The sequence below is a fragment of the Lemur catta genome, chromosome 17 (genome assembly GCF_020740605.2).
Source record: "Lemur catta isolate mLemCat1 chromosome 17, mLemCat1.pri, whole genome shotgun sequence".
Lineage (NCBI taxonomy): Eukaryota > Metazoa > Chordata > Mammalia > Primates > Lemuridae > Lemur > Lemur catta.
Window position 1 is genome coordinate 25,069,991 of NC_059144.1, and position 18,912 is coordinate 25,088,902.

An 18,912-nucleotide genomic window follows, 5' to 3' on the forward strand; every position below is an offset into this window, starting at 1 on the left:
CCTCAGTTTCCAGTGTTTAAGGTTAGATCCTTGCACTACTCAGGGGTACAGAATCGATTCAGTATAGGGTTTCATGGGACCTGGGGGGTGATGTGATGTAATACCTTCAGGGGATTACAATAATGGGAAAAGGTGTCGTTTGTTCCCCACCCCGCTGTCCACCTCTTCTTTTCTTTTTCCCAATGACAAAAGCTGACTGCCAGGGACTCAGCTGAGGGAACATTTGGGAAGTGTCTACCACCTCCTTGTCTTCTCTGCTTCCTACCCAAGCCTCCCTCCCCTCTACTGGGAGCTTCCCACGCAGGGTACCAGACACTTCCCAGCAGCTACATCTTCAGACCCCAGGATTCCTGCAATGATGGATACCATCCCAACAACCATGATGGCAGCCAGGCCATGGGAAATGTCGGGGGCTGCAGAAAGCCCCCAGCCCTGGCCGAGACGTAGACTGACCAGCTCATGTAACAATGTGGCCTGGAAGGAGAGTCAGAGTCCTAGATCATGAGAAATCACTCCTGTCCCCCTAGCAGACCCAGTATCTTGGAGGCAAAACCCATCCGGCATCTGGACACCAGTAGGGTAGGTAGAATAATGACCCCCCGAAGATGCTCATGTCTTAACCCTAAGAGCCTATGGAAATGTTACCTTACATGGCAAAAAGGACTTTGCAAATGTGATTAAGGATCCTGAGATGGAAAGATTTTTCTGGATTATCCAGGTAGGTCCAAGGGGTTCTTACAAGCTAAAGAGGAGAATGGGAGGCTCAGAGTCAGAGGAGATGTGATGGGGGAAGCGGAGGTTGGAGTGATGTGCAGAAGGGAACCATGAGTCAAGGACTGTGAACAGCTTCAAGAAAAAGCAAGGAAACAAATTCTCCCCTGGGGCCTCCAAAAGGAATCCAGCCCTGCCAACCCATTTCAGACTTCTGACTCCTGGAACTGTAAGATAAGTTTGGGTTGTTTTAAGCCACCAGCTTTGTGGTCATTTGTTACAGCAGCAACGGGAAACTAATCCAGCAACTATTTAGGGTGAGCATTGAACCCCACTTTTCTTTGAACTTCTGGTCTCTGGGAGGGTCCTTCTGCCTTTCTGACTTGTCATACAGCAAGCAGGCAAATAGTCAGGAACTGGAAGGACAGGAAAGCCAATGTTTTGGTAAAGACTTTGGCATTCATACCTTTTATTTATTTAAATATTATTTCATTATTTTGAAAGTTTCCCATCCAAACCACAGCTGTAACTGAAATCCAACCATCCCAGGCAATAGAAATATCAACTTGGGGTTTCCGGAGAATGGCAGATTGTGGGTAGTTAGAGTCAAAAAAAAAATTGTCCAGTCCAACCTGCCCACTTGACAGATGAGGAAACTGTGGCTGGAGTGTGGGTGGGTGTCTGGGAGTGGGAAGGGTGGGTGGCCCCAGCAGACCGTGTTGGAGCCACCTCAGGCACCTCTGGGGCTCCTGGCCCTGCCTGGCCCCGCCTGTCACGGCTGCTGTTGGTACTGGCTCTCAGTGGCCGTGTAGAAGTCGTCCAGCACACTCTGGATGTATTCAAAGGTGGGCCGCTCCTCCGGGCGGTTCTTCCAGCAGCGAGTCATGATGCTGTAGAGCTCCTCCGGGCAGTTCTCTGGTCGTGGCATCCGGTACCCGCGCTCCAGTGCTCGGATCACCTCGGGGTTTGTCATCCCTGGGAAGGAGTGGTAGAGTTAAAAAGGGAGGGGTTGGGAAATGGCAGACACTGTGGCCTCCCCACCAGCCATTGCCCCCCACGTCACCTTGCAAGTTGAGCCCCTCCCACCGTGAAAGCCAAATCCTCCCTTCCCCAGCCTCCCATGCAGCCGGGGAAGGGGCCTGGGACACACCCCGTGTCCCTTTCTTTGGGCACTGTGAGATACTTGTGATACTTGGAGCTGCAACAGCCGACCATCTGACCACAAGGAGAAGACAGTCACAGAGAAACTAACCCAGAGTCCTGACGGCTGTTGAGCTGCTGCACTAACCAGTCTCCAATGCCACTCTTCTTGGTGTGGGGAATAACAACTTGCCTCTTGTCTGAGCCACTCTGTTAGTTTGTTGCTTGCAGCCTACTGTATCCCAGCGCACACAGGGGCCTGTAACCCACTGCCTGGTTTTGACTAGTGTGCCCTCAAGACAAAACAGTGTCATCCTATGAGTGGGACCATTTCCTCGTTTAAGTATATATTAATTATTCATAAGAACAATCATTAAACATCTATGATCCCCAATTTTATATTATCAGTCTTAAATTCCAAATTCATGTATTCAAGTCCTTCCTTAAACATCTTTACTTGGATGGCTATGAGTCACCTCAAATTTAACAGGGCTAAGACTGAGCTTTTGAATTTCTACCCCTAGACCATAACCCATCCTATTGCTCAAAGCCAGAGTAATTATCCTTGATTCTCCCTCCCTCGCCTCCTACATCAGCAAGTTGTATCTTTTCTTCTTTTTAAACGTAGCACCAGCAGCGCCCTGTCCAGGCCGTCACCACCTCTACCTGGGCGGCTGCTGTGGCTTCTGTGGCTTCCTCACGGCTGCCACCCTGTTCCCCTCCCTCCCATCCACCCTCCGAGCTGCTCTGGCATTCCTTAAAATCAGAAATCAGATGATGCCACTTCTCAGCCCCAAACCCTACAGTGGCTTCCCATGTTGTTAGACTGACACCCAGACTCTTGGCTAAGACCCCGGGCCCTGCCCACCCCATCGTCTACTATCTGCTCTCACTCCCTGTCTCCAGGTACCTGGCTCCCTTGCTGTTCTTCCGGCACACCTGAGGTCCGATGAGCCCGCAGCGCCTTCCACCCTAATCCTTTCCCCAGGTATTCACGCACCTGTGACCTGCTCTGACAGGTGCTCCCTGTCTACAGGAGCCCCACGACACTGGCTCTCGCATCCCCCTGCTTTCTTCTTTTTGTTTAGGGTGTGTTCTTCCAGGCTAGCGTGCGAGCTCCTTCTGAACAGGCGCTCCGTACGAGGGCCCACGTCGGTCACTGCATCCTCAGTGCCCAACGCACGGTAGGAATTCCACAGACTCTCAACTGAACCCAGTGTCTACATCTTATATTTCTAATCCTCACAACCACCTCTGCAAGGTAGATAGCATTACCTACATTTTGTACAGGTGAAGACACTGGGATAGGAGGAGTGAAGTGACTCTCAAAGTGTAACAGTTGATGGGGACAGGATTCAAACTCAGCACTGTTTATATAAAAAGTCAGGGACCTGTTATATTCCTCTTGCCCTTCTCCCGGTGTTCTGGGAACAGATACCCCAAGACACATCCCAACCAAAAAAAAAAGGAACACAGAACAGCATTATTTGCTGAGCCCTGGGCAATCTACATGTAGGGTACCTATTTTTTCTTTTTATTTTTACTGCTGAACCACCAAACTGGAGGGTACATCTTTGTGTGCCCACATGGCCTACTCAATGTGGGGCTCTGCCCACAGGTGTGGGGCTATGTTAAGACATCCCACAAACAGTTGCTAAGCACCCACTATGTGCCAAGCACAGAGGCGGGCACTGCAGACACACTGGTAAGGAATACAGACATGATTCTGGCCTCTTGGAGCGTAGAGTCTGATGGGGAAAATATTAAACAAATGCACAGTTATCGATTGTGCTGCATGCCTTTGGGGGTTCAGGATTTTGTCCTAATTATAATGGGACCATTAAAGAGTTAGAAGCAGAGAAGGGATGCGATGGGATTCACAGTTTAGCACAGTCCCTGGGCTGCACATGAAGAACAGGCTGTGGGACAAGAGAGAGGACCCAGCAGGGCCGATGAGGAGGCGGCTGCAGCACCCACAGGGCAGGCGATGCTGGCCCGGGTGTGCTGGAGGCCGTGCAGTTAGAAGCAGGTAGACTTGGGATGTGTTTTGGAGTGGAATGGCCAGAACCTGTGACTGCTTGGATGTTAAAAGGGCTGGGAGAGAAGGAAGGGCTAAGGAAACCCCCAGATTTCAGACTTAAGAGATTGGATGTCTGGCGATGCCTTTAACCCAGATGGGAAAGGCCAGAGGAGCTGGGGTGGGGTCCCAGAACTCAGTTTGAATGGACACTGCCAGGATGCAGCCCTCGCCAGGCTGGGCCCTGGAAGCAGCCCCCAGCTGCGGCCTCCTCCCTACCTGGGTAAGGGATCCGGCCGTAGGTGACGATCTCCATCAGCAGGACACCAAAGGACCAGACATCTGACTTGATGGTGAAGGAGCCAAAGTTGATGGCTTCAGGGGCCGTCCACTTGATGGGGAACTTGGCCCCTGCAGGGTTGGACAGAGCAGAGTCAGGGGCAGTCTGGGAAGCAGTCAGGGCTGGGTCTCTGCTAAGGTGAGGGAACAGGACAGGCCAACAGCTGCCAACATCTGCCCCCTGCAGAACCGTGATTTCCCTGCAATAAAGCCTCTCTGTGGAGGAAGGGACATCTGTCCTGAGGACAGATGACTAAAGTGGGGGGAAGTGGGCAGAGAGGCCTGGGGAGTGGTGTGGGAGCTCACTCTCTGGAGGCTACCTCGTTGGTTCAGCTGATACTTCAGTGAACTATAACTCTGAAGAGCAGGGTCCTAGCAGTCACAGAATCTTTGGGGACAGAAAGACTTCACAGGGCCTTGAGTCCAGGTCACAGGGGATGCCTCAGTCCCTTTGCCTCTGGCAATGCGGGAAGGGAGGATTTTGGATCTCTGCCTCTGAGGTTTCCACCAGTCACTGGGTGTCTCCATTCTTCTCCCACTTCCACCTGGTCTGAGATGGGTTTAGTTAACCTTTTCCTAGTGTTTATCTTTATTACATTAATATTATGGCTGGTAAATGGTCTAGGATATATGTCCTTCGGAATTTGGTAAGACCTGCTTTATGACTGAGTGCATAGTCAAGTTTTGAAAATGCTGGTTGTATGTGGGTGAGTGTGCATGTGTGTGTGTGTGTGTGTGTGTGTGTGTGTTTCTCCTTCCTTCCTTTGGCTCTGGAGAGTTTTCTTTATTTCCTGCTGATCCTTTTCTGATTTAGAAATTATATTACACATTCTACTTTTATTCTTTTAGTGGTTACCCTTAGTTAATTTTTTTTTTGAGACAGAGTCTTGCTCTGTTGACCCAGGTAGAGTGCAGTGGTGACAGCCTAGCTCACAGCAGCCTCAAACTCCTGGGCTCAGGCAATCCTCCTGCCTCAGCCTCCCGAGTAACTGGGACTACAAGCATGCTCCACTACGCCTGGCTAATTTTTCTATTGTTAGTAGAGACAGGGTCTCACTCTTGCTCAGGCTGGTCTCGAACTCCTGACCTCAAGTGATCCACCCACCTCGGCCTCCCAGAGTGCTAGGATTACAGGCATCAGCCACCATGCCCGGCCCTAAAAAATGGTTTTTTTGTGGCATAACAAGCATGAAATAAAGTGCACAAATCTTTAATGTACAACTCAATGCATCTTTATATATGTACATACCCTTGTAATCACCATCACATTGAGGTGTGGAGCATTCTCAGCATTTTAGAAGGCTCCTTCCTGCCCTCTCAGTGGACAGCTCTTGAGGTTAAGTATTAACCTAATAATACCTCTCGGCTTTCTAACCTTTATTGCTATCAATGAATTTTGCTGTTTTTTTTTTCTTTCACAGCTTTATTGAGATATAACTCACAGACCATATAATTCATCCTTTTTTTCTTTTTAAAGACAGGGTCTCACTCTGTCCCAGGTTGGAGTGCAGGGGTACAATCACAGCTCACTGCAGCCTCAAATTCCTGGGCTCAAGCAATCCTCGCGCCTGAGCCTCCTGAGTAGCTGGAACTACCGGTGCATGCCACCACACCTAGCTAGTTTTTAAATTTTTTTGTAGAGACGGGTTCTTGCTGTGTTGCACAGCCTGGTCTTGAACTCCTGGCCTCAGACCATCCTCCCAAAGTGCTGGAATTACAGGTGTGAGCCACTTGTGCCTGGCCTAAAATTCACCCACTTAAAGTGTTCAATTTAATGGCTTTTAGAATATTCACAAAGTTGTGAATTTTAGAATATTTTCATCACATCCTCCCCCCAAAACCTCATAGCAGTCACTTTGCATTTCTCCCCAACTCCCTGCTGCCAGCCCTAGGCAACAGCTCATCTATTTTCCATCTCTTTAGATGTGCCCGTTCTGGACATTTCACGTAAAGGGAATCATACGATACGTGGTCTTTGTGTCTGGCTTTCATTTAACATGTTTTCAAGGATCATCTGTGTTGTGGCATGTTTACAGTACTTCATTCCACTTTATGGCCAAACAGTATTCCACTGTATGGAGAGGCCATGTTTTGTTGGTGGGCATTAATTAGGGTTGTTGCCATTTTTTGACATTAGGACTAATGCTGCTATGGGCATTTGTATACAAGTTTTGTCTGTTTTTGAATTTCAGAAAAAATGGAACCATCCAGCACCTATTCTTTTTTTGTTTGATTTCTTTCATTTTGATATTATATTTGTGAGTTACCCATTTTGTTTATGTGGCAAAGGTTTGTGCTTTTTCATTGCTGCATGGATTTACACTTTCGGAACATATCACAATTTATACATCCATACTCCTGTTTATGGACTTTTGGGTTCTTCCTAGTTTTTGTCTATCACTCACAAAGTTGCTCTTACCATTAATTTCAACATGTAATCGCCTAACTAAGTCTGAAATCGATCAGTACTTCCCAATCTGGTCTAAAATCTCCTTCTCAAAGTCAGTGGGTAAGACGCTGAAGTCCAGCACACTATCTATTTTCTTTTTTTTTTTGAGACAGAGTGTCACTTTGTTGCCCTGGCTAGAATGAGTGCCGTGGCATCAGCCTAGCTCACAGCAACCTCAAACCCCTGGGCTCAAGCAATCCTACTGCCTCGGCCTCCCGAGTAGCTGGGACTACAGGCATGCGCCACCATGCCTGGCTAATTTTTTCTATATATATTTTAGTTGGCCAGATAATTTGTTTCTATTTTTAGTAGAGACAGGGTCTTGCTCTTGCTCAGGCTGGTCTCGAACTCCTGCAGCACACTATCTAGAAGGACCCCATCAAGCTTAACAATGCACAGCTAATACTGGGAGAGATCTTTGCATTTTGCCAGCCACTCTCACAGGTATTAACTCTCAACACTCACGGCCCATCCAAGTGGGCACCACTGGCCTGCTTGGCAGTGTCCCCTACCTTCCCGAGCCGTGTACTCATTGTCTTCGATGATCCGTGCCAGACCGAAGTCAGCAATCTTACACACCAGGGACGCAGAGACCAAGATGTTGGCAGCTCGGAGGTCTCGGTGAATGTAGTTCCTCTGCTCAATGAAGGCCATGCCTTCTGCAATCTGCATCCAAAATAGAGACACCGTTGTCCTCAGACCTGGCCCAGCCCAAGGTGGTCCACCCACCCAGGTTGGGGGGTATCCTTGAGGCCTGGGTCCATTTAGGGGCTTCTCTAGAGTTCTAAGACTTCCGGAGAGCACTTTGAAATGTTCTCACTAAAAGGCAATGGGACTCTTTCTCCAGGACCTATACACACACACACACACACACCCCAGGATGCTATGAAGCACGTTCACCCTCAACCTTCTTTCTGGGCACAACCCAGGCTCATGTAATATTCTGCTGTCTCTCTTATATTTTCTTCCTCCCCAAGCCTGGGTAGGGAAAATTCATTAATTCATTCAACAAAAGTCTACTGAGCGTCTTTGGGTGCCAGACACGTCACTTGAACAGGTGGTGACAAGTACCATGAAGAAAAGATGAAGCCAAGCAAGAACATGTAGGGGGCTTTGTTGGACGGGGTGGTCAGGGAAGGCTGCTTTGAGGAGGGGAGAATTTAGCTGAGCTCTGGATGCTGATAATAATAAGTGTGTCACATAAGAACATGCCAGCGAGTGAACAGCCTTGCAGGCCAGGAGAGGAAGCTGGATTTTATTCTGAGCGTGAGAAGCCATTGAGCAGGAGCGCAACATGCTCTGATGTACATTTAAGTGTCATCGTGGCTGTTGAGTGAATAACAGACTGAGTACAGGGTTCTTATTCACACTGGGGGCCCTGGAAGCATCTGATGGAAAGACATAAGATTATGCCTTGGAGACGTTTTTACTGTAATAATTACAAAGGTTTGGACAAAAGAGGTTTAAGATTAACCCTCAGCTACCCAGAAAGCAGCGCCTATAGCTTATAAACCGGCCTTGGAGCTTTTGGGGGCAGGAATTACCATCGGCTCTGTCTTATCCTGGACGGGACACATTCCAGATCACACCACCAGGAAAATTCTGAATGTCAGACTCAAATCAGTCTGCGGATTCCCAATCTGGTGCCCCGTGCTGCCTCTAAATAACTCAGCACCCCAGTGCTCTGGCGGGAAGACTGCAGCTGGGTGCAATCTGATGAAATTACCTGGGGGGCACCGGGATCTGACCCAACGAAACCAAGCGAGGCCCCAGCTGACTCCCGGCCAGAGGCACGCGGGAGGTGCACTTGCAGGGAGTGGGCAGCAGAGGGCGCCCGAGGCAGTCGGACCTGAGGTCCAGACTTTGGAATAAAAACTTGGAGACTTTCTGATTTTGTTTGGAGCAGTGGGGGTGGGGGTATGGGTGGGCGGGGATGGAATGAGACAGGGTCTTGGCCTGGGGAGTGTGAGAAATTTCTACGGAATCCTTAGATGAACAGTGAGCAAAAGTTATTAAGCTAATGGCAGATACTGTAGCTTATTTATTCTAAGATGATACTTACTTATACAATATTTGTTGTGTGCTTTGAGGGGGGATACTTTTGCTACCAGCCCTATTCCACAGGTGAGAAAACTGAAGCCTAGAGAAATAAATAATCAGCCCCAGGTTACACAGTTTGCAAGGTGCAGAGCCAGGGCTGGAACCCTGAAAGCCCCGCTCAGGGTCCATGCACCTACTGTTACTCCACCGGACCTCTTTTCCTTACATTTCCTTTGGATCAGGCACTCACACTGGGAGGTACCATTGTTTAACACCCACTGGCAGATGCTTTTATATTACTGGTTTTCACAGGAGCTCAATGGGACAGGTATGACCAAGCCCACTTAGGAGACAGTGGAGGGTGAGAGCTAGATGGCTCTGGAGTTGGACCAGCTCAGCTTACGCCCCAGAGCTCTGTGATCTCCAGCACGCTACTTCACCCCTCTGTGCCTCACTCTTCTTCTCTGTAAAGTGGGAACAACAATAGCACCTGCCTCTGAGGGGTCTAAGCCTACATCAAGGCAGTGTCTGGCGCATGGTAAGTATTCACTTCAATCGTGGCTATCAGTGCTGTTGGTGGGAGGAGTGGCACTCAGAGAGGTTAAGCAACATGCTCGAAGCTGCACAGGCAGGGCTGGGATCAAATCAAATCTCTCTGTGATTCCTAAGCCTGTATGCTTGCCGAGTGTTGCTTCTCAAGGGTTTGTCAACTGAATGGATAATAGATAGGTTTACTGGGCCCAGGTGTAAGAACTGACATAAGGGTTGATGAGGTGGTCAGATTTCATGATCACTGGGTGCCATGAGATTGGGCATTGGAACCCGGGTTTGCTTCCAAGAGTTTCAGGGAATCACAGACTCAGAGCTGGAAGGACTTGTGGGGACATTCCAGCCCAGGGCTCTTTGAATTGAATCCTACTGATGACTCAATGTTGTCTGCAGGTGGGGGACAAAAGAAAGGGCACATATGAGACTCCCCCACCTCCCACTTTAGTCAGAGCAGCTCTGTTTTGACTTGTTTTTATATATTCAGCTATTGTATAAAATTTCATTTAACCAACAGAATTAGGACTAAAAAAGTGGTTGAACTTGAAAACCGCATAGGTGGTCCAGCCAGGTCAACAGCCAGTTGGTGACAGGCTGGGCACCCTCGCCCTGAGAGTGGGCTCCTTCCTGTCCCTGGGCTCTGAGTCTACCTCTGCTTCTGGATGTACAAAGGCCCAGAACCTCCTTCCCTTTCTTGGTTTGTTTTCCCATCTGTGAGATGGGTCTAGTGCTCTTGCCCCAATCAATGACTACTGCCCAGGAAGGTTTTGGCCAATTTGATGGTTAGAATTCAGCAACAGGCCATACTATTGTTTTCCAGTGACTGGGCCCATTGGCATGAAAATGCCAGGCCTTGATTTCCATATGCCTTTGGCATTCCAGGCTCTGAAAGTAGAGCCTTTTTATTATACTTGTGGTGGCCTTTGGGCCCCTGGAATTTGCATACTAAAATGAGCCCTGTCCTTGGCACCTCCAGTAGGCCCAGGCCAGGTCTCCCTCAACTCCCACCAGGCTCCAAACCACACCCCCTTCATCCCATCACCCTCCAGGCTCCAGCTGACTAGGCAGAGCTCCCTTGTTTTCCCCTTTGGGCTTTTGCACAGGCTGTTTCTTCTGTCTAGACCAGGGGTCCCCAACCTATGGTGAGTCGTATAATTATTTCATTATATATTATGATGTAAAAATAATAGAAATAAAGTGCACAATAAATGTAATGCATTTGAATCATCCCAAAACCATTCCCCCACCCTGCCCGGTCTGTGGAAAAATTGTCTTCCATGAAAATAGTCCCTGGTGCCAAAAAGGTTGGGGACTGCTGGTCTAGACCATCCTTCCCTTTCCTCTTCATCAGCTGATGAAGCACTTGCATAAGCACTTGCATATCAGGGCTGGGCCCCTTGGAATGCTCCCTCTTGGAACCTTGCTGCTGTGTGCTGCAGAGAAGCTCTGCACGGATGATTGAGTGGTGTGAGGCCCACATGGAGGGACCTGGAGGACGAGCCTTTGTCTTGGACATTCTAGCTCCAGGCAAGCACTCAGCAATATGCATCACATCACTCGCTTCACCACGTGGAGCAGAAGAACCACCCAGCCAAGCCCAGGCAACCCATAGAATCATGAAAATAATAACTGCTGTTGTTTCAAGCTACTAGGCTTTGAGTGGTTTGTTACATAAGAATAGGTAACAAAAATCTCACCCTATAAGGACGATGTGAGGATTAAATGAGTTAGTATATGCAAAGTACATACAAAAGGTATACTTTTATACTGACCCTGAATACATGTTACCCATTATTATAGCTATTATTATAGCATGGGCTCAGTAAACATTGGTTGAATAAAATATTGAAGCCCTGTCCCCCTCCCCCAACTTCCCCAGGAGGCTCCCACCTGGGCTGAGAAGTCGATGAGCTTTGGCAAGGGCTGCTTGCTGCCTTCGTCACTTTTCAGAAAGTCCAGTAGGCTTCCTACATGCAGGAGGGGACAGGAACGTTTACTACTCTTACAGCTTCAATGCGGGGTTAAAAATTTTCATAGTAGTGGATTTAAATGAAAATATTTGTTTACCATTCCTAGTGATTGAGAAAGAGAACTGGAGTTTTTCTGAAGTGACTTTTTGATTGCTAGATGGGTGCTGTGGCTGAGAAAGCCTGCTGAGGCTGGACGCCTGGGGTCATGGTCGTTATTTAGAAAATGAAAAAAGGTTTGAGATTTCAAATCACACTCAGTGAGATTGTGTGAGATGTTTCTGTTTATCCAGAAATGGGCAGGGGTTGGAAATGGCTGTGAAATGGTGGCCTAAACACATCCCTGAGACATCCTGAATTGTGGCAGGGATGGGAGGGCTGGAACTGCTGTTTTGCCAGCTTGTTTTCCCAGAGTGTACGGGGAAGGTGGCTGATGACGCGAGTGTCACCCCTGGCTTCTGAGGCTCACAGTGAACACATAAGCCTCTCCTCCCGTCGCCCAGCAGGGCTCTGGCCCTACTCCCCTCTCCTGGCGCCTCCTTGTTCTCCCTTTCCCTCGGTGGCCCCTTAACATAATTTCACCCCATTCGCCAGGAGGGTGGGATTGTTGCACATTAAGGTGCTCGATGAGCACTGGCTGGAAGAGCTCCTGGCCAGACTGGGGGCACCTTGAGGGCAAGAGCCCTTGAGCCTGCCACTGATGAGCACGGCCACAGCCCTCATCCCCAGCACCCAGCATGCGGCACCTTTAGCCATGAACTCCGTGATGATGAAGATGGGCTCCTCCGTGACCACTGCGTGCAGCTTCACCAGCTTGTCGTGCTGCAGGGTCTTCATCAGGTTGGCCTCGGCCAGGAAGGCCTCCACCGACATGCTGCCTGGCTTCATCGTCTTCACCGCCACCTTGGTGTGCTTGTTGTAGGTGGCTGGAGGCAGACAGGGAGCAGGGAATGTGGTCAGAGCCCGCTGGTCTCCCCCAACCCGTTGGAAGCCTGGCTGTAGACCTGCCTTCTCCAGGAAGCCTTCCCTGCCCTTCTCAACCCTCACAGAGGGAAGGGAAGGCTGCTCAGCCCTCAGACAGATGAGGGTTGGAAGGCTGCTTCACCACTTCCTAGCTGTGTGTACTCGGGCAAGTCACTTAACCTCTCTGAGCTGTGCTTTCCTCATCTGCAAAGCAGAAATGATAATCACTCCCTTTGAAGGGCTGCTGTAAAGATTAAAAACTAATGACAAAACACCACTCAGATTTTGTCACTCCCCCCTCCCCGCCCCCAAACCCATTTTAATTTTAACACTGCTCTTAAAAGAAATACGAGACTTATTATGACCCACAAGGCCCTTATCTGGCCTTGCCCACCTCTCTAGCCTCATCAGCCACTAAACTTGCCCTTGCCCTTCATGGACCAACCATCCTGTATGTCACTCAGTCCCTCGAGCACCCCATTCCCGTCCCTCCACAGGGACTTGGCACATACTGCTCCTCTACCCTACCCCACCCTGCTTCATTTTGTGGATCTCATCAATCTCATAATTGCTCGGGTTTCCATTTTGCCTTGGCTACCAGGAAGCTCCAATCCAGATTTGTGGTCTTCCTGTAGTAAGAGTCCAGGGCCTTGTCTAATATTCTTGATTCTCAGATCTGTCTCACCTTCCTCTCCATATAATCTTTTTGTCGTATTCTTCTATTTGGAGCCTAGCACACAGCAGGATCTCAAGGCATGTTGTCAAAATACATGGATTTTAAACTTATTTTATCTGGCTGAGTTGTTTGCATCTCTGCAGGCTGTCTTTATTCCCCTTTGGAAGGCAGTGGACTACGAACACAGTGGGGTGCCCCAGGTACTACCCCACAACCTGCAAAGCAGCCACTGCTGTTCTCAAGGTATTGGGCGAGCACAGCAGGGGAGGAATGTGCCCTTCGGGTGCCCATGGTGCCCTGACATGGTGCTTTTCATCAGCTGCCGGCATTGAACCTGCCTGGAAATCTCCAACTGCATTTCCCTCTGCTTAATTTTCATCATCCTAAGATGCCTCTGGTTGTCCCAACCCCAAATTGTCAGGCTATCCCAGCTCCCTACTGCGGGGGGGGGGGGGGGGGGGCAGATTCCTCCCCCAGGACTCCTGCCTCCCAGGAGGAAGTTTTTGACCCCTACAGGCCTGGTCTCAAAGGCAAATCAGCCTTTGCACAGCAGGGCAGTTTGGTTTGCTACCAGGAACTGCTCTTTTGCGGTTGCTGTTCAAATCCCCCCCTCTGCCTTGGGTGGCATTCCCGCTTTGCCTTAAAGTGTTCCTGGAAGTGGGTACCCTGCCTCTTCCGCTCTGGCCCTGGGTCCTTACCCATCCAGACTTCCCCAAACTGCCCAGCTCCGAGTCTCTTCTCCAGCTTGAGGGATTCCCGGGGGATCTCCCAGGCATCCTTCTCCCAAGGCTTCTGGGGCTTCGAGGACACGCAGGGCACCGACAGCTTCTGGCAGAGTCCGTCGCTCCCCTCTGGAACAGAGTCCCTGGTCAGTTGAGGGCAACAAGCTCCGAGCCAGCCAGAGGCTGCCCCTCGGAGGCCTGCCTGTCTGGTGACTGCCTCTGGCCGGTGTTCCACCTGGTTGCCACCATTGGGGACATTCCCAAGACAGCAGAGCATGGTGGGGTCCACCTCTGCATCGTGGCCACCTCCACGCTCCTGCTCAACAGGCTGAGCCTTCAGGAGAATCTGGAGGGGTCAGGAAGAGCTCAGCAGGCCTCAGAGGCTGCAGGGCACCCTGGCTGGGATTCCTGGGCCCATCCCCACGGGGACGCAGCCCTGGGGCAGGACTCACTCTTGTAGTGGGCCACCAGGTCCTGCAGGGTGCTGAAGGTCGTCCTCGGAGAGATGTAGAAGCCCCCATTGTCCAGGGTCCGGATCTTGTAATGCTTCACTGCATCTCCTTGCTGGGGGTCGTAGTCTCGCACAGACAAAGAATAGCTCCCTGCATTGGCCAAAGAAAAGTCCCTCAGAATGGCACCTCAGAGGCCTGCCACCTCCTGTCAACACCCTGACCCCCATAAGACCACTGCTGGCACCATCCTATCACCTGGGCAGAAGCACACAAGGGTCAGAGTGGGTGTGTGGACCAGGCATCCTGGGTTCTCATCCAGGCTCTACCGTCTTCATCAGTGGGACCTTGGGCAAGTGACTACACCACTTCTGTGTGCCTCAGTTTCCTCATCTGTAAAATGGGACTAGTCGTCATGCCTCCCTACCTCACCACGTTGCCTGACAATTAAAAGAAATAATGCTTGGAAAGCACTTGGGACCTAAACATTCAGCAGTGTTGGCTACCATCATCATCTCCATTATTATTTCTAATCTACCTTTTCCTCCCTCCTCCCTCCCTCCTTCCTCCCTCCCTCCCTCCCTCCCTCTCTCCCTCCCTTAATTCCTTCCTTCCTTCCTTCCTTCCTTCCTTTCCTCTTTCTTTCATCATTTAGCTAACAAAAAGCCAAGAAATCATACCAGTTTGGTAAAAAGTCAGACTATTCAGAAATCCAGCCCAGTTATTGAAATGTGAACACATTGCGGGAGGCTGAATAATGGTCCCTCACGATGTCACACCATAACCCTAACCCTAACCCCTGGAACCTGGGAATATGCTACCGTACACGGTAAAAGGTGTTACAGCTGTGATTGAGGATCTGGAGATGGGGAGATCATCCTGGGTTATCCAGGCAGCCCCAGTGTAATCACCTGGGTCCTTGCTAGAGGGAGGGGGAAGGTCAAAGTCAGTAGCAGGAGACGTGAAGATAGAAACAAGAGGTTGGAGAGACGTCAGGAAGGGGCCGTGAGCCAAGGAATGCTGTGGCCTTCAGAAGCTGAAAAAGCAGGGAAATGTGTTCTCTCCTGAGGCCTCCAGAAGGAAGCAGCCCTACTGACTCCTAGTCAGAGCCCAGTGAGGTCAGACTGCTGACCCCCAGAATTGTAAGGTAAGAGACTTATGTTGTTTTCAGCCACTAAATTTGTAGCAATTTGTTATAGCAGCAACAGGAACCTAATACATATTATCACATAGACTAGAAACACACAAGTTTCCCAGTCCATGAGGACAGTTTTGCAATTTACGAGCTGTGTGCCCTTGGGCAAGTTATTAGCCTCTCTGTCTCTCAGTTTTCTCTGCCATAATAGCACAATGTCATAGGAATCTGGGGAGGTTGAAATTGTCGAATGAAGCTGTGTGTGGTGGCTGGTGCCTAAAATCCCAGCTACTCAGGAGGCTGAGATGGCAGGATCGTTTGATGCCAGGAGTTCAAGACCATCCTGGGCAACACAGAAAGACCTTGTCTGTACAAAAAATTTTAAAAATTAGCTGGATGTGGTGGCACATGCCTGTAATCCTAGTTGCTCGCGAAGCTGAGCCCAGGAGTTCAAGGGTGTAGTGAGCTACAATTGTGCCACTGCACTCCAGCTTGGGTGACAGAGTGAGACCCTGTCTCTGAAAAAAAAAAAAAAAAAAAGAAAATTGTTGAATGAGTGACAGCTGACCATACATGCCAGGCACCCTGTACAAATGAACAATGAATGAATATGAATAATATTCATTATACTGAATATAATTATATAAATGATATTGTTTAATGAATGAATAACCCCAGGTTAGAGGTAAAGGTTTTATAATCTCATCATTTTCATTTACAGATGAGGAAACTGAGGCCCAGAGAGGTGAAGTAACTCACCTGCAGTCACACAGCTGATAAGGGGCATAGCTGGGATTCAAACCCAGGCAGCTGACTCCAGGGCCACCCCCTTAGTCACTCTGCCCCAGTCAAGGTGAAACTGGCTTAGCTGATGCTGGATGGGGGTGGGGCAGAATCCAGGAAGCACCACACTGGCTTCAGGGGCCCCACGCTGCAAGTTTTATTAAGTCAGCTACCCGCCCCCCACGCCTCTACCTTGGAGGGCCATGACAACGGGACCAGGCTCACTTTCCTGCCCCACAGGTCTGTGATGGTCTCTTTGGTTTTTCTACCCCTGTCTGCAGGATGTGAAAGGGTCGGCCTTGCTGAAATAACAGAAAAATACCTAATCCCATAATGTCCTAATACCATCTAAAGATCAATCACCAGCTCTCCCCCTCGCTGTTCTCTCTCTCCCTGGCTGGCAGGCACCCTGCAGGGGCTCTGTTTTCACAAACATCTGAAAAGACAGAAAGGAAATGTAAATCTTTCTCCTTACTGTTTACCAGCTCAGTGCCTTTAGAATTTGTTTTATAGCCTCAATGTATTCCTGAGAAGCTCCTGGAAGGACAGCAGGGTGCAAACTCCAGGCCTTAGTTTCCTGCCCAAAACCATATCTCAGGCAGGGCCTGAATCGCACCCCAGACTAAATTTCAGAGCTAACCAAGTCTCCAGCAGCAGCGAAAACAAGAAAGATGGACAATCTGACCTCTCAGGGCTGCCTTCTGCTCATTTCCACAGCCGCTTCTGTTCTCATCTTGTCTCCCAGAAGAAAGTCAAGAGTTTCTCCCAGCAATCACTACTTTTCCCGCTTTCTCTTTGTCCCCATAAAATCAGCGAGCCACTTGGCCTCAGTGCTGGCACCTGCTTCTCTTTCTTTAGGATGCTCCACCTGTCCCTGTCCCCGCCTCCCTCTCTCATGCTCTCATGCTCTCTCCTTCTAAGAAGATAAAATGAACTTTTTACATACACATCTATCTATCTATTTCCTAATCTCTGTGTGAGAAACTTTTCTCCACCCATGCCGTGAGCACCTATAATACTAAGTTTTACACCCTGGCAGAATGGACGAGCCCAGTCCCCAAGCTGTCCTGGGCACAGCGGAAGAGAAGTGCTGGCTGTGCCCAACTTTGCCTCTTTGTCTGTTTCTTGTCCCTTGAGTGCTGGAAGGGGGCTTGTTGGGTGGAGGAAACCAAGCCTATGCATTCGTGGGGCTGAGTAGCATTGTCCTAGCCACACTGAGGCTTCACCGGCTCGGATAGCTAGGGGTCAAGTAGAGGGGCAGGCAGATGCCTTTGATTGATGTCCCCAAGTCCGTTTATTTCAGGATATCCTGAATTGACTTGATTTATTTGGATCAAGCAGTTGTGAATCTGAGCATGTTAGTGACGTGCACTCTGCGTGTGAATCTGGAATCATGAGAATTCTATCGATCTTCACTCCTCTGAGGAGACGAGCCTCGGTTGAGGCCAGTTTGGGTTCTGTGATGTTTTTGGGTGCTGCTCGTGCCTCTCATGCACCCATCATCCGGCAGGAAGCCACTCTTGCAGAACAGGAGTTTCAGGAAGCTGGTCGCCTGATGTTGAAACTCCCAAATGCTTCCAAGGAGCATTGTAAGCAGGGTCCCAGAGAAGGCCGGTTGGGGTCTCTTCCTGCAACCTCATTTCCTTAGGGAGGGAGGAGGAATCAGGCTTGTGGACCAGATATATGGTGATGAGTATTTTTAAAAAATACAAGCTAGTGAAGATCAAGCTTCAGCGGGATGTTTGGTCATTTGTGGTGCTTGAATGACATGCGACTACTTCCGTTGACCTAAGCTGTCACCTACAGGGATAAGAAGGGCCAAGCCAGACACAGAACCTCAACCCTCCCTGGCTCAGGGTGGCAAAGGGCAGGAGAAAGCCCGGCGGCCACGCAGCCTGCTGAGGTGTTCAGCCAGTCAAGCCTGGGGCACCCCTGAATGGAGGGACCAGGTGGGGAAATGTCACCTTTGGTGGTCTCGCTGTCTCGGATCATGAAGGAGCCCAGCATGTTGCCGGGAGCCAGTAGGCGGCGCTCTGCGTCCTTCCTGCTGATGCCCTTGAAGAACCACCTGGTGGGAAGGGGAGAGCAGAGAACCTGGGGTGTGCAGGCCTGTCCCGCTCACACAGGGCACCTGTGGCCATGCAGGTGCGAGTCAGGATACCAAGGGACTCGCTTCCTGCACCATCAGTTTTTACTCAAGGATTTTTTTTGGTTGGAGGGCGGGGAGAGCCACTCTTTTGCTATCAAAGCAACCAACAGTGAATCCAGTTTGCTGAGACTGCAGCCTATGCAATGTGGGGGCAGGGAGGGCTTTCTTTAAGAAAAATAATACAGCACTGCAGATGCAAAATGCTCACGAGTCATTCCAGTGCCACTTGGTGCGAGGGATAGGGAGCTGGACAAGAGGACTGGGTGGGGTGAGACAGCAGTCTTAGCCAACTGTGGTCAAAAAATCTTACTTTTGCAAATTTCACATGCACACATGACCACGGGGGGGATTCCTCTCAGGGCCTTGGAGGCCCGTGGGAGTGAGGGCCTGGGGTTTGTTAGCTTCACAGTCAGTTCTCCTCTGTGTATTCAGAGCCAAATACAAAGTTGGTATGAATTTCTAAGCTAAAATGTGAGATTGCAAAGAATTTTAAACTTGGGACCATATCCTGGGAACTTTTCTTCATTATTCCCGAATATCTGGGATGTTGGTGGAAAAGTTCAAGCAGTAGCAGCCAAGTCCATTCCTCCCTTTACTAGAGGGAGGAGCATTTCATGTACTGTGATGGAAAAAGCCCCAGACCAGACATCAGCAGGCTATGTCCCTGCCATAAACCTGCTGTGTGACTTTGAGCAAGTTGCTTTGCTTCTCTGGGCCTCTGTTTCCTCTGTTATGAACTGGGGAGAAAGCTAACATCCATTGAGTTCTTGTAATCCACCCACCAACTCTATGGCATTGTGACCTTTATTATCCCCATTTTATAGAT

At 49.7% G+C, this 18,912-nt stretch overlaps 1 protein-coding gene across 3 annotated transcripts in view; it reads right to left on the reverse strand.

Annotated features, from left to right (window-relative positions):
- Positions 1-1,163: 1,163 nt before the first annotated feature.
- Positions 1,164-18,912, reverse strand: part of HCK (HCK proto-oncogene, Src family tyrosine kinase) — a 40,487-nt gene continuing 22,738 nt past the window's right edge. For 2 of the 3 annotated variants that reach the window (XM_045529473.1, XM_045529472.1), the window contains exons 6-13: positions 17,902-18,005; positions 14,023-14,172; positions 13,547-13,699; positions 11,956-12,135; positions 11,133-11,209; positions 7,169-7,322; positions 4,148-4,279; positions 1,164-1,686 (exon numbers count right to left, since the gene is read on the reverse strand). In XM_045529473.1, the coding sequence (XP_045385429.1) occupies positions 1,484-1,686; positions 4,148-4,279; positions 7,169-7,322; positions 11,133-11,209; positions 11,956-12,135; positions 13,547-13,699; positions 14,023-14,172; positions 17,902-18,005 (1,153 nt within the window). In that variant the 3' untranslated portion in view covers positions 1,164-1,483. The remainder of the gene's footprint in view (positions 1,687-4,147; positions 4,280-7,168; positions 7,323-11,132; positions 11,210-11,955; positions 12,136-13,546; positions 13,700-14,022; positions 14,173-17,901; positions 18,006-18,912) is intronic. The other variant, XM_045529471.1, reaches the window with a different exon arrangement.